Raw genomic sequence first — 15,467 nt, forward strand, 5'->3', positions numbered from 1 at the left:
TGGTGCTTCTGTATGATTTTTGACACTTTCTCCACTTTAGCATTATTCTGTTCTCTCAATGTTTGTAATTTATTGGAAATTAAGGCTTTATTGCTGTTCTTAGCATTCTTCCCCCTTTTCCCTTGGATGGAATTCTATGATTCTGATCTCATTAAAATGTAAAAGCAGGAAGTCACATGGCTGAGACTAACATGGGTCAGTACCTTTAAAAAAAAAAACTTTTAGATTTCAACATTTGGGGAGTAGTAAGAGGAATAAGGAAGTCTAACTGGGTGTTCTGCACTTTGAACCTTATTGCTAACCAATCGTCTTTTCTTTACAGAGTGGAATCTCTCTCTGACCCTGCCTCGACTCCGACCAGCTCTGGGCCACGCTCCTTCCTTTACCGAGTGTTTAGAGCAGCCCTGCCCCTCCAACTGTTTTTCCTCCTCTTATTGCTTCTGGCTTGCATGATCCCCTCTTCAGAGGAAGACTACAGTTGCACCCAAGCCAATAATTTTGCCCGATCATTCTATCCTATGCTGAGGTACACCAATGGGCCCCCACCAACATAGAGTGGGTGCCTATTAGGGTGCATTCTATACCAACACATTCAGCATGGGTGCTCAGGCCTTGTGTCCTCTAGTGCTTGCAATCCTAATGTAAGTAGCTTTTCCATTAGGCACCATCAGCTGATGTTCATGTGCCATGAATTGGACTCTGCCTCTCTGGGCAACGGATGAGCCACTCGGGCTGGGATGCATATGTGGGTTCATGGCAAGTGCTGCACAGTCCAGGAGTGGTGTGATGTTGTAGGACATTCTTCTATTAGGGTGAGGACATGGTCAGACCTCAGAGTACCACTTGTTCTGTGACAGACCTTAATTGCTTTAGCAAAACTCAACGGTTCCTGTTCACGTTTAGCCTTCCAAAATTGTGTGCAGAGGAACCAAGCATTTTGGTGGATGCTGACTCTTTATTTCCAAAACTCCTAAGATGACTTTACAGAAGGGAAAATTAGTTATCCCATGTAGTTATTGAGCGGTAGCTGTTCACTACAGTATGTACAGTAAAAGTAAATAGCTTAGGGAATAAAACTTCTCTTAATGGTTCAAAACCTCTCATGCACACTTTGTGATAAAACGGATAGACAGTCACATTTGAAATGTTTAGCACAAAATTGCCAGATGACCAGAATACAATGGAATTTGATACTAGTCAGTTCTAAATGTAAAGTGTCTTGTGTTTGTCTTCTGAGTCTGCCTTTTTTATACGTAGTTAGAAAAGTCTTTTTTTTTTTTTTTCAAAAAAAAAATTATTGTATTGCATGGATGTGGTTTTATATTGTGCATATTTTTGAAATTATTTCTCTAAATTACTGTATGAATACAAATGAATAATGTAAACTTCAATTTTTTAAAAATCTGGGCTTTAGTTTGAGCTTTTGACTAATGTACAGTAAATGCCAAAAGACAGACTGATGTTTTTTATAAGTTAACTTTATAAGACTTTTCACACTTTATAAAGTGATACTGCAGGGTTTTGTGGGTTTTGTTAAATTGTATAGTCAGGCAGGTTGAACAGAAACACGAAGCTAGTTGTGGCATGTGCTCTTCCAGCGTGTTCTTGTTTTTCTCATTAAAAAGAAATCTGCTCTCTTTACAACACTGAACTTTGTAACTTTAAGCTTCTGATCTGTGACTGAGTGTCATCTGTGGAATGAAAACTCAGTCTGTCCTTAGTGCTGAACAGCCTATTACAGTGGCTCTTTCCACTGGATCTGGGTTCTCACTAGCACCAATCATGACCCTTCCACACTTCTCATCCTGTGCTATTCTTGTCCCTGTCTCCTGGAGTCATTAAACCATGGAAAAATGACAACAGTGAATACAAATCTGTACATTTAAAGTACCAACACCATCTAAAACATATTCCTTAGCTCATTCTACTCCCTTTGCCACCATCATCCTCACTACCAGTAAGGGAAAGGGCTAAGATCCCTTTTGTACCTTTTTTTTTTTTTAAATGTTCTGGGTCACATAGCAGGTTCTTCTGTTCTCCATCCTTAAACTAGGTGGTCCTCAGACAACAGGCAGTCCCACGGTCCAAATTATAGGCCTACCAACAAACTACAAGAGTCTGTCCTATGTTGACTCAGCCTGTTCTAATCCAGGGTCATCCCCATGTTGTCATAGGCTCTCTTTCATCATTCTAAAAATAGCAGAAACACACTCATTCAACTAGGATTTGTTTATTGACCACAGAGTGTTGGTATAGCACTGTGTTGGGCTCTCAGAGGACTGCTTGGGAAGAGAACATGTAAACACAAAGTTGTTACTTAATGCAAAACCGGAGTGATCTTGAGCAAGTTACCACCTCAGAACCTCAGTTTCCTCATCTATAAAATGCAGGTAACACATTCATTACCCCTACACCCATAGCTTTTTTTTTTCCTGAGGAAAGTGTTTCCTTGACATCTGAAAGCACTACAGAAATATGGAGAAATATGGGGTGTGTCTTTGTTATAAGATGAAGCAGGACGTGAAGTGGACCCTGAAGGATGGTTAAAGGTTGGTTTATACAGATGGAAAAAAGAAAGTTTTCCTTTCTATAAGTTGTCTATTACATGGTGATAAAAGAAAATGACAATAGCCTGGCATAATTCATTAAGAATGGCTGGTATTGGGGCAGCTAGATGGCGCAGTGGATAGAGCACCGGCCCTGGAGCCAGGAGTACCTGAGTTCAAATCCGGCCTCAGACACTTAACACTTACTAGCTGTGTGACCCTAGGCAAGTCACTTAACCCCAACTGCCTCACTAAAAAAAAAAAAAAAAAAGAATGGCTGGTATTATATCTACTTATAAAAATACAGGAAAGTCTTCTTTTTGGGGGGGGAGGGGGGAGATGGGCAATGAGGGTTGAGTGACTTGCCCAGGGTCACACAGCTAGTAAGTATCAAGTGTCTGAGGCCGGATTTGAACTCGGGTCCTCCTGATTCCAGGGCCGGTACTTTATCCACTGCACTACCTAGCTGCCGCATCCCGCACCCCACCCCCTCTTCATTTTTGTTAATGTTTTTTAATATCTTCATCCCCTTGGGCACCTTGCAGAATTCAAATAATTTCAGGTGAGATCTGTTAACTACTTTAAACAACACATCTATCACTCAAGGACTTATTTGGCTGACACTTTAGTTGAAGAAACCAGAGGTGAACTGGAAGCCAACTCGAACCCAGCAAGCCACTCAACAATGGTCATTTCTTGGAAATTGGCAAATGCTACCCATCAGGACTTGATCTACAGTTCTGTTGCTTATCTAGGCTAGCATTTTATCTATCACTTTCTTAATAGGAGAAAGGGCATTTATATAGTGCTTTCTATGTGCCAGGTACTGTGCTAATTTTAATAATGCAGATTAGACTCACGTGTGTCTTGCATATCTCCCCCCCTCCCCACCCCTAGACTAGTGCTTAAGTACTTAACAGAACATGACTGCCTAGTACCATACTTATAAAGAGGTCACTTTCTAATAGTACAATTCCAGGCCTATTTCCTAAGACCTTTCTGCCATGTCATGGATTCAAGAGAATAAATACGTATCAAGCAATACCTTTCCCTCCCTTCATTTTGGGATACTGGCCATGGGATATTTAATTACTCATAAGAATCTTAGTATTTCCACATCCTGGATTTTATGTCTGCTTAGAGGAATCACATTCCCCATTTCAAATGTCCATATAACTGAATTCAGTTAAGCTGCTAACATGTGAGTACAGCTCCCATTAAGCAGCTTATGTAAGGTTGAAGATTTGAAGAGTGCTAAAAGGGCCAAGGGAAATTTCAGTCTGCAATTTACCTTCATTACATACAGTTTGATCAAAATTGCTGAGGTGATGTGATATAATAAAAAAAAATGCTTTTACCAAAAAGTCTTAAAATGGCCCCAAAAAAATTCAGGAACTGTCTTGAGTTATATTTTTTAGTCTTTAAAATTATCTTTTATTCACTGATGATTACAATAATCCAAGAAACTTAAAGTCTAAAACCTAGACTGGTCATTTTCTCATATATGCATATCTCCCACACACTTTTTTTTTTTTAAGTTGGAGCCATAGAAAGATCATACTGGAAACTTATCTGGTTCTTACCTCATTATCCTGGAAAACTGGAAGCTTCCATCTTCTATATTATGACTGTGATGAAACCTTACCTCTTAACAAGTTGATGCATCTTATAACCAATGTTACGGTATCCAAATTATTTAACGGGGGTCTTGTAAGAAGAAGAAAGGAGTCGAAAAATAATGAACCTGTGTGAAAGGATCCACATGTTCGTGATTGTTTTCAAAATCCACTTGCCTAACCCACTGATAACTGCTATCTAGGTGGCAGTTCACAGAATAAAGGTAAAGGAAAAGAAAAGTTTGGTACTTGGCATCATAACATTATCACTAGTACCTATGAATGGATCCTCCTGGTTAATCAATTACCTGTTTGGAAGAGGCATTGCAATATTACATTCAAATCCCAGCTTGGCAAAGTGTCAGCATCTCTGGGCCACATCTGTAAAACAGTGGTGTTAGTTTCTCAGACAGGGCTACATCTACAAGCTGTTTCTATTACACCTTTGCTATCTAGGTAGCAGAAAGAGAGTATAAGCTTTGGGCCGAGAACCAAGGTGAGATATACGTGTATGACTGCATTTCAAAACCAAATATTTATTTGTCAATTTCTCCACCTCTTTTCCCCCTCTTTGAAGGTGTCAATTATACTCTATTTTCACAAGTACTTCTGCTATCCATTCCAGGAATGCTCATCAAAGCTGTGTGTAAAGGCTGCCTTGAGTTTGAAGAAAGAAAATAGTTTTCCCCTCATATAATGAATTCTTAAAGACCCTCTGCCAATTACTGGAGCCATGAATTGATGGTCGTCATCGTGGTTTGTGGATTCTACAGCTCGCTTTACATGTTTGACCAGCAGGACAACAATTAAGTACAGCATCGTTTATATGGCACTGCTGGCTGCTGTCAGAAGAAATCAGGGCAATATATAAATGCTCTGAATGTCCACACAGAATGCCGAATTGGCTTTTTTCTTTTTAACTATATCACCTAATCTGGAAGTATAGTCACCATTCAAAGGCTTGATCCTTCTGCTAATTATCAAGAGTGGTTAGGCCTGCTTTGTTTCCAACCTGGGCCTATTCACTCTGGGTGAAGGTCCCCTAACACAAACACACCCTTTTTCCCCTCCCAGGGACTCGCCATATTGGTACCAGACTTAGTATGGACAACCACTTGGCTTAGAACTGAACTCAAGCTATCCAACAGTCTCATCTTCCACATAGCATGAATTACAGATGTATTAACACACCCAGGCTGAATTTGCTTAACTAGAAAATGTCAGTCTAAAAACCCCCAACGGTTTAAAAAAAAACAAGCAAAAAAAAGTGAAAAACATTTTATTTAACTTTTATGTCATGCCTCATTTTATAATAGCAACACATTCAAAAGAACATAGCGAAGAAAAAAATACTATCTACAGGAATGGGAAGCAGAGAATAATCACTGGCTTTCACACAACAGAAGAATCAAATTCATGTTTAAAGAAAGGTTCAGTCTTAAAAGATTCAGTGGAGGGAAACACCAATTACTTTTCTTGAAATGTACCAAAGCATAAATAAAGCATTCACGTCTAGATAACTAAAAACTAGGACAATCAATCAACATTTATTGTTGTACCAGGCACTGTGCTAAATGCTGACAAAGTATGACCACTCATCTTGGACGCAGACACATGTACTATAACAGTTTAGAAAACCTACCTATCACGGGGGAAAATCATACAGCACTTGGAAATTTAGCTGTAACTATCCTTATGGACACTAATGATGACAAACTTGTCATTCCTGTCAAAAAGCTGTGAAGAGAACAAAATGACATCATACAAAACAAGATAGTCTCAGAGGTGAAGGGAAATAGACTTGAAGAAGCCTGAATCGGAAGGCACAGAGAGCCACTACCTAATGGGATGGAAGCTGAGCTGCAAAAGGACACAGGATCCTAATGTTTCTTTAGGGACACATAGGAAAACACAATATTATTATACATTACATGCTAGTTGGGGAAATGGCAAAACACCCATCTCCATAGTGGGGGGAATGGCAAAACAAACAACCTGCCAACGATTATACTATTCACCTAAATGTGAGTTATTTCCCTAGTCACCTATAGTTTGAGCCCATTTCTCACACACAATACTCTATCCCCAGGCTTTCACCTCTCAGAATGCCTTTCTTCAATATATCACTTAGGCAGCCATCTTCAAGAAGCATTTCCCAATATCCCCAATGACTCAGTGCCCTTTCACCGAACTACCTTGTGTTTTCAGAATATCTGGGAGGGAGAGGGGTTTGTCGCTTAATAGGGTTTTTTGTTGTTGTTGTTTGGTTGGTTTTTGAGGATTTTTTTGCAGGGCAATGAAGGTTAAGTGACTTGCCCAGGGTCACACAGCTAGTAGTGAAGCTGCATTTGAACTCAGGTCCCCCTGAATGCAGGGCCAGTGCTTTATCCACTGCACCATCCAGCTGCCCCAATAGTATTTCCCCCCAATTACATGTACTTAACTTTTTTTTTTTTGTGAGGCAATTGGGGTTAAGTGACTTGCCCCGGGTCACACAGCTAGTAAGTGTTAAATATCAGAACATATAGTAATTGTTATCTTCCCCATAATTACGTTGACTCACTGTGAGAAGTGATGAGTGAGCTCATTGTTTCGTTCTTTGTACTTGCACCCCCTGTGCCTAGTGAGCATATGAAATTTGGTAGGTATGTAATACATACTTGTTAATTAGTCACCTGGCAAAGAGGAAGAGGGACATGCCTTATTCCCCCAGGATATGAAGGCAAGCACCATATTTCTTCCATATCTCATTACTTCCATTTAAGGGTACACATCCCTTCCCAGGAAACAGGGATAAGAATATTTTTGAGAGGCCACATAGTAATGTAAGTGGAGGTGGAAGGTTCAATTAGCCAAGCATTTCTCTATACAACTCAAATGCAGCTCAGAAATCTCAGAAACAAAGTGTCGATGTCCTAGGGTAGAAAGAGTGACTTAGGGGTCAATATATTTAGGTTGGAATTCTGCCTCCAACCAGCTATTGGAGCCATTCACTTAGCTTCAGCTTCTTTATCTGTGAACGTAGGGAGTTGGATAGCATGACCATTGAGGTCTCTATGATCACTCTAATCTATTCTAATCTATGGCTAGCCACTTACAAGCCTAATTTGATTCTATATTCTTTTTTTCCTCTTTTTTTTTGTGGGGCAATGAGGGTTAAGTGACTTGCCCAAGGTCACACAGCTAGTAAATGTCAAGTATCCGAGGTCAGATTTGAACTCAGGTCCTCCTGAATCCAGGGCCAGTGTTTTATCTACTGCACCACCTAGCTGCCCCCTCTATATTCTAAATATATCAACGCTATCCTATTTCAGAATTGACTATTGTTCTATTTCAGAATTTAGGGCAACAAGGTGGCACAATGGATAGAGTACTAAGTTTGGAGTCAGAAAAAGCCAAGTTCAAATATTGCCTCAGACACTCCCTGTGTGACCCTGGGCAATTCACTTAACCTTTCTAGGACTCAATTTCTTTATCTGTAAAATGAGGGGCTTAAACTTATTGACCTTTAAAGTCTCTTCCAGCTCTAAATCTCCGGTCTCTGTGTAGACAGAGCAAAGAACTTTTTTTCCCCATATTTTTCTCCTTGCAGTTAGTAGATGTGTCAAATACCATTAGGCAAAAAAAAAAAAAAAGATGACAGAATGTGAAGACCTGAAGGGTCGTCATGAATGTGAAATATATGACAAATAGCTGGTCCAAAAGAAAGCTTTTAAAAATGCTGCAGGTCTACAATTGCTTGTACCTGGCTAAAAGTGATGAACGCTTAAAGTAGATAAGGTTATTGTGCGGTGTTTTGTTTTGTTTTGTTTTTTAAGCAAAGAACCGTGGGTACTAATTTCTAAAAAAAAATTGATGTGACCTTCTGGTGAATCAGCAGGTTAATGTAATTAGGATAAAGGTAGAAGACTTAGTCCAGGTAGAAAACTGATAATACTCCATTAATTGGAAATCAGGCACAAGTCAAAAAATAAAATATTAATGATGCACAAACTTATTTCTTGAATACAATACCTGATTGGCATAGTGAATTGACAAAGATGGATAGCTCCCTAAAAGGGTAACTCCAAAATTGGAGTCACACCTTTGTCCTTTGGAAGATAGCTGAAGGTACCAAGGTCAAAAGGGACAAATGATCCATTAGCTGGGAAGAAGCTTGTTGTTGTTTTTTTAAGGGCTCCTTAGCAATTCTGTAATTGCTAAAATGTCAATCATTTGTCTCAGCTTTTTATTCAATACTTTTTTTTTCCCCTGTAAAAGTAGCAGCAATGCATGAATATTGGTCATTAGGTTTGCTGGGTCTTTTGGAGGGGACATAAGATTTTTGTGGGTTTGGTGAGGGTTTTTCTTTTTTTTTTTTTCAACTAAAGAGAAAACTATGGATAATACTAGATAATTATGGATAGTAAGTATAGGACATACTGGGAGAACAAGATGGCCAACCTTTAAAAATTCTATGTTTATACTTCCACTTTGCAAGAAAGAAAAATCCTGAGTTTCTCTGAGATTTTTTTAATATAAAAGGATTTATGACTTCATTAAAATTTGGAACTCCCAGATAAGGAAACTCTACCAATGTTGATAGAGTTGACAACTTCTCTACAACTTACAGTCTTACATGCCTAGAATACTGAGATGTTGTCACTTGCCAGGTGTCACAGGGCCATTTTGTGTCACAGACAGGACTGAACCAGGTGTTCTGTCCACAAAGCCAGCTCTCTATTACATGCCACACTGACTCTCATTGTATAAAAAACATTATACAAATCTACAGTTAGGTGCCATTAATAGCGTCTAGCTGGTAGGCCTAGGATTAAATAATAGAATGTAGGAAACAATTTTTTTTTTTAATGCACAAAACCTTGCCCAGTGCCTCTCTCTGGACTACTCTATCTCCTCAAACAGATTTGTTTCAGAGAATGAGATTAATCCCCCACTCCGAATGAGTTAGGTTGGGTATTCTCCCCCTTCCTGTTCATTTTTGTAAATGAGAATGTAAATTAAGCTTCCCAAGAGTTAGATATACTTTTTGTTCCAAAAGTTCTCAGTGTTAATAATATTCAATTTAATTGCTCAATTAATATTAATTGAGTGCCTACAGGGTGTGTAACCCCTTTCTTAGCCACAATAATATTCTTAGAATTATATCTAAGTATCTTCTTCCTCTCAAATGAAAGCCGTTTCTTTGGGGAGAAATTCAATTCAGCAAATATATAGGTGGGGGGGGGTGAGTGGGTGAACAAAATGTCAAATGTGCTCCCACAACACCACGTCATCTAATGTCACTTATCATCCATGGTTCTCAGAATCCTAAAATCTTTTCATTGGAAATTCCCTTCAAGATCAGCTAGTTAAGTCCCCTCATTTATGTATACATAAAGAACCTGAGACCCAGGAAAGTAAAGTGATTAACCTGGAATCATTCATCTCATCAAAGTAAGAGCTGGGACTTGAACCTTCGAATTTTGACTCCTAGACTAAGGTCTTTCCTCTGCCTGTAAGAAAGGGGCAGAGATGGCAAATGGCAGACATGATCTCTATGCTTGCCTCTAGCTCTAGAATTCTATGCTACTATGAATCCAGAGTTTTACTTTTAATCACAATTATACTTTTAACCAGTTATTCAAGTACATGTCACTGAGCATAAAGTTCAACTATAGATTTTTTTTTTGGCGGGGCAATGAACATTAAGTGACTTGCCCAAGGTCACAAAGCTAGTAAGTGTCAAGTGTCTGACGTCACATTTGAACTCAGGTCCTCCTGAATCCAGGGCCTGAGCTTTATCCACTGCGACTCCTAGCTGCCCCCTCAGCTATGGAATTTTTTAAAGCTAAGTGGGGCCTTAATGGTAATCATCATGTCCAGTCCTTTCATCTTACAGATGAGGAAAACTGAAAGCCAGATAAGTCAAGTAAATATGCAAAAAAAAAAATCATCCAGCTACTAGGAGCCAAGTCAATATCTGAACTCTAAATTAAATGCTTTAAATAATCCAGTGGGGTTTTTAAATTAAAACTTTTTTCAATCAGCAAAAATTTGCCATCTCTTCTTCCTTAAATTTTCACTATATATAATACATATATATATATAATTTAATTTTTAAAACACTAGATTATCTAAAGTACTCAATTTAGGGTCAGTGATCTTGATTCAAATCTTGATTTGAATCTTGTTCCTTGGTCTGTGTGTGGTGGGGGTGGGGGATGGGACCAAGGGGAGAGGCAAAGAAACAGAGGGAAAGGGAGAAGGAAAGGGAAAGAGAATATTTCTCATTGTGTACTCTGAGGTTTTTCCCCCTCAGGAAGTAAATGGCATATTTCATCATTAGTCTTCTGGAATCATGGTCTTTACCCTGATCAGAGTTCCTAAGTCTTCCTCATTTAACATATGAAGGAATTTAAGTCCATAGGGGACCAAGTTTCATTTTGAGTGTACCTTTTTAAATGAAATCAAATTATGTAACACTCTCTAAACAAAGACAATCCATGGTCTTAAAAAAAAAAACTTTCAGAAAGCATAACTAATCCTAAAAACAACTTCTTTCTCCAGAACTACCTTAAAAAATACCCAATCTTTGAAAAACTGTTGGCTTCATTTAGGAACATTATATTTGGTGGCATGCATGCACATATACAGTCAATCTCTCTCTCTCTCTCTCTCTCTCACACACACACACACACACACACACACACAGCATATAACGCTTCCACCCCAAAACTTACACTGCTTATCCAATGCATCTGAAATGACAGAGAAAGTCAGTTATTTCTATGATATCTGGAACCCAAACTGCTAAAGAGACCTAGAAACCTCATGCACTACACAAAGTCAAAAAGAAGGGAGCACAATCAAGGTTAAGAAATCAGTAATGGGGGCAGCTAGGTGGCGCAGTGGATAGAGCACCGGCCCTGGAGTCAGGAGTACCTGAGTTCAAATCCAGCCTCAGACACTTAACAGTTACTAGCTGTGTGACCCTGAGCGAGTCACTTAACCCCAATTGCCTCACTAAAAAAAAAAAATCAGTAATAAATAAATATAAAGGGTCTGGATGAGTTTTCACATTTCACTTTCACTAGCTTTGGATAAATACATTCAAAGAGGGAAGCTATGTCTGGTGGCAACTATGGAACTCACAGAGAGGCTGATATTTCAGTAAGCCTGTGATCTCATCAATGGGGATATTCCTGAGCCCAATGCTGCTAGAATCTCTTCAACAGTATTGATCACAAGATGTATACTGAGAGGCAAAAGGGACCTTAGACATCATAGAGAAGGAAACTGAGGCTCAAGAAGGGAAACTTCACACAGCTAATTCAATGACAGAATTAGGACTCAAACCCAGGTGTTCTGACCGAATCCAGCACTTTCCCTTGCCACACCCCACCTGTAATGAGAACAATTTTTCCCCCTCTTTCTATCCATTCCCCCCACCCCAACCCCATACCTGACTCCCTTAGGCTTTATGGACCAGTTTGTCTTTCTTCCTTCCTTCCTTCTGTCGTTCCTTCCTCCCTCTCTCCCTTCCTTCTTTCTTTTTTCCCCAAAGCAATGAGGGTTGAGTGACTTGCCCAAGGTCACACAGCTAGTAAGTGTCAAGTGTCTGAGGCTGGACTTGAACTTGGGCCCTCCTAAATCCAGGGTGAGTGCTTTATCCACTGCACCACCAGGCTGCCCCTAATGGACCAGTCTTACTGTTCAATATTTAGGGGGTGCCAAGTTGGGACCCCCATTGGGGAATGGGGGATAAGGGTGGGAGGAATTAACACCTCCCTTTTGTGGTTCACTAGAACTGAATTCCATGAGAGGTTTATTCCTTTGACTCAAAGGAAGGCCCCCCAATTAAATTTCAGATGACCTAGAGAAGAATAGTCATTTTAGTATAAATGAGTATTGGACCTCAGTTTTCTCATCTATAAAATTTAAGGTGGCCTATAGCAATCAAGTCTAATCTCTTTATCTAGTTGGACTGGATCAAGGCTTCTTCTTTTTTTTAATAGTGTTTTTTTCCAATTATATGTAAAGATAGTTTTCAACATTCACTTTTTTTTTTTTTTGGTGAGGCAATGGGTGTTAAGTGATTTGCCCAGGGTTACACAGCTAGTGTCAAGTGTCTGAGGCCGGATTTGAACTCAGGTCCTCCTGAATCTAGGGCTGGTGCTTTATCCACTTCGCCACCTAGCTGCCCTCAACATTCACTTTTATAAGATTTTGAGTTCCAAATTTTTCTCCTCCCCCCCTCCCCAAGACAGCAAGCAATCTGTTATACATAGATCAGGGTTTCTTAAACTTTTTCCACTTGCAACCCCTTTTTCTCCAAGAAATCTTTACATGACCCCATGTATATAGGTATGTAAAATAGATATACATAACTTTTACTGTTGCCAAATTTTTCATGACCTCCACATTCAGTTACTGGACCCCATATGGAATCACGACCCACAGTTTAAGAAGCTTTAGACTAGATGCACTCTTGGAGTTCTAATTTCTGTGATCTAGATCTAGGCCACAGGCCTCTGAGAAAGGAATTTATTTATGCTTTTTCATCTGATCAACCCATATTCAAATTATAAAATAATTTAAATCTTGTGCTTTAAAAAAAAATCTTTATCTTTTTTAAAGCTCCAAGAAAATATCTGGGCTCTGAGTAGAGTGACAAACGCATTCCATCAAGTATTGAGAGACTGTTGGGTTTTCCCTATGTGTAGCAATAGATATTAAGTCCAGTAGGGGGAGACACCACATCAAGTATAGAATTGCCCTTCTGGTGAGGTTGGAAATGATCCTCTGGTTCTCCAAAACTACACTCGTTTCTTCACTATAGGAGATCCTAGCAAGACCATAGAGGACTGACCCTCTTCCGAATACAAATTTGCTGGCATTACAATTCAGCTGTGACTCTGAGTGAACTTGACTACTTTCTTATCCTGTTTCTGTTCTCAATTCCAAGCACTAAATAAAATGACTCTAAGAAATAATTAAAAACTCTATTTACAGACATTTCCTGGCATAAATCCACCTATCTTTATAAAGCCTTGCTATCAATGTATGATACTTAACAAACACTAGCCAAAGGAAAGATGGTCAGCTTTATTTCCCAAGGGCAAGAAATCTATCAAATCCCACATCAGATACATTGGAAGCACTTTCTAAAGATGCTACCACCAAACTTATCAAAACTTAACTACCCTTTTCTCTCCAAGGTAAAGATAGGCCTCAATTTATGCATTCATTGTATTACTAGAAAGTATGCATATTTGGGTGTTTGTAAATGGAATTATATAGCAATCTCAGGACTGCGTTTCCCTTAGTAATGCAGGAAAATTAGATTTAGGAGACACTAATAATTTGTTTCATTTTCCAACCCTTCCCTCATCACCTGTCAATTATTGAATGATATGTAAGCAAAAGGCTAAATTAGCTACTCCAATTTAAAAAAAAAAAATCTCTTAAAGGGGCAGCTAGGTGGTGCAGTGGATAGAGCACTGGCCCTGGATTCAGGAGGACCCGAGTTCAAATGTGGCTTCAGACACTTAACACTTACTAGCTGTGTGACCCTGGGCAAGTCACTTAACCCCAATTGCCTCACAAAAACAAAACAACAACAACAAAAAATCTCTTAAAATGAAGAATCCTTTTATGGTACAACTAATTATGCCTTTGAGATTATCAGCTGTTAAAAAATTTAGTGGTGAAGAGGAGTGTATGAGACTGTCAACTATTCCTCAGATTAAGACTTTCTGTAGGGTATAGTCCATTTGTTATTAGGAATTCATCCCAGTAAGCACATAAAGCTAAAAACAATCAGACCTCCCCACACAGGATTCCTCCAGTTGAAGTAGATTAAGCATTGTGGGGAGGTATCTTGTTTTTTTCTTTAAAGCATTTCATTCTTTCCTCTCTCTTCCTGGGCCAGAGGAAAAACTTGGACATTTGATAAAAAATTTTACCATGACTTCGAACCATCAACTGAATTTATCAACTCTTCATATGACTCTACAACACTCCCATGACAAACTCAGGTTTGTCTGTTGTTTAACTCCTTGACCCCAACCTCCTATCCCACCTTGGCAGCTTACAGTTTGGCTGCTCCTGTCTTTCACAGAGCACTCAAGGAAACCAAAGAGACTGGGGGGGGGGGGGGCGGGGAGAGAGGCAGGGAGCAGAGAAGAAAGACCCAAGAGTTGGAGGAAGCTAGCTCACTCTTTCACATGGTTCACAGTATGTCCACCAAATAGCTACTAGCAGCATCACCACTCCTAACTCCATGTCCTATTCCCTATAATTTCTTTTCAAGTCCACCCTTTTAACCCTGTCCTCACATTTTAACGCTGCCTATTAAACCTATTTACAAGAGCGAGAGGAAAAAGCCCAGTTCAAATGGGCTACATAGCCTTATGCTTACTAAAGTAAATTATATAAACATCAGGATGAACAATGTTCTTCGGTAGTCAAAATTCACATTGTCACCAACAATCAAAGAATAAAAGCACAACCAAAAATAAAAGGCTCACCTAGAGATAATATGCAGGTCATCGCAAAGCATGGAAGAGGCTCTGACCTCACTACTGAGGCAGTGGAGTTATGCATCCACTCTTTACAAAGCCTAAATTAAAGCAGTCACAAAACAAGCTAGGGAAGGGTGGGGGGAGGGATTCTGCTCCTCCCTACAGTCCCAGAGGCATCTAGAGACTTCTGTGCTCAGTAAAGTGCACACAGATAAAGTCAAGCTCAGGCTATTTTGCCAGAGCATTAAAAGGCTGATTGGTGTCTTAGATGACCACTTCTCAGGGATGCTATTTGTTGTTTGTTGCTGAGGGGTTTTAGTTGTGTCTGAACTCTCCATGACCCCATTTGGGGTTTTCTTGGCAAAGATACTGGAGTGGTTTGCCATTTCTTTTTCCAGCTCACCGTACAGATGAGGAAACTGAGGCAAACAGGGTTAAGTGACTGACTTGCTCAGGGTGTTATGGAAGAGATTACTGATTCAGAGCTAGAAGGGACTTCAGAGGTCATCTAACCCAATACCTTCATTTTTACGGACAAGGTGTCTGTGGACCAGAAGTAATATCAAATTCCAACTGTCATTCTTGGATTCCTAATTTAGAACCCTTTTTCCCTACATCATAGTGCTTCAGGTAAGAGTTTTATATTAGGTGATCAACTCTGAGGTCCCTTCCAACCTTGGGATACTCTCCTTTTTATCTACTCCCCAGCCTCACAAAACTATTGTGCATGTATTTTTAAAGGGGGCAAGGTAAGAGGGGGCAGCAAGGTGAGGAAGATGCCAGATCTGGGATCCTGTAAG

General features: G+C 39.5%; 1 protein-coding gene across 2 annotated transcripts in view; it reads left to right on the top strand.

Annotated features, from left to right (window-relative positions):
- The window catches only part of SYNE2 (spectrin repeat containing nuclear envelope protein 2), a 430,300-nt gene extending 428,561 nt beyond the window's left edge, over nucleotides 1-1,739 (top strand). The window contains exon 120 of one of the 2 annotated variants that reach the window (XM_043984057.1): nucleotides 323-1,739. In XM_043984057.1, coding sequence (XP_043839992.1) covers nucleotides 323-554 — 232 coding nt within the window. In that variant the 3' untranslated portion in view covers nucleotides 555-1,739. The remainder of the gene's footprint in view (nucleotides 1-322) is intronic. The other variant, XM_043984058.1, reaches the window with a different exon arrangement.
- Nucleotides 1,740-15,467: the final 13,728 nt, after the last annotated feature.

This window comes from Dromiciops gliroides, chromosome 2, assembly GCF_019393635.1.
Source record: "Dromiciops gliroides isolate mDroGli1 chromosome 2, mDroGli1.pri, whole genome shotgun sequence".
NCBI classification, from domain to species: Eukaryota; Metazoa; Chordata; class Mammalia; order Microbiotheria; family Microbiotheriidae; genus Dromiciops; species Dromiciops gliroides.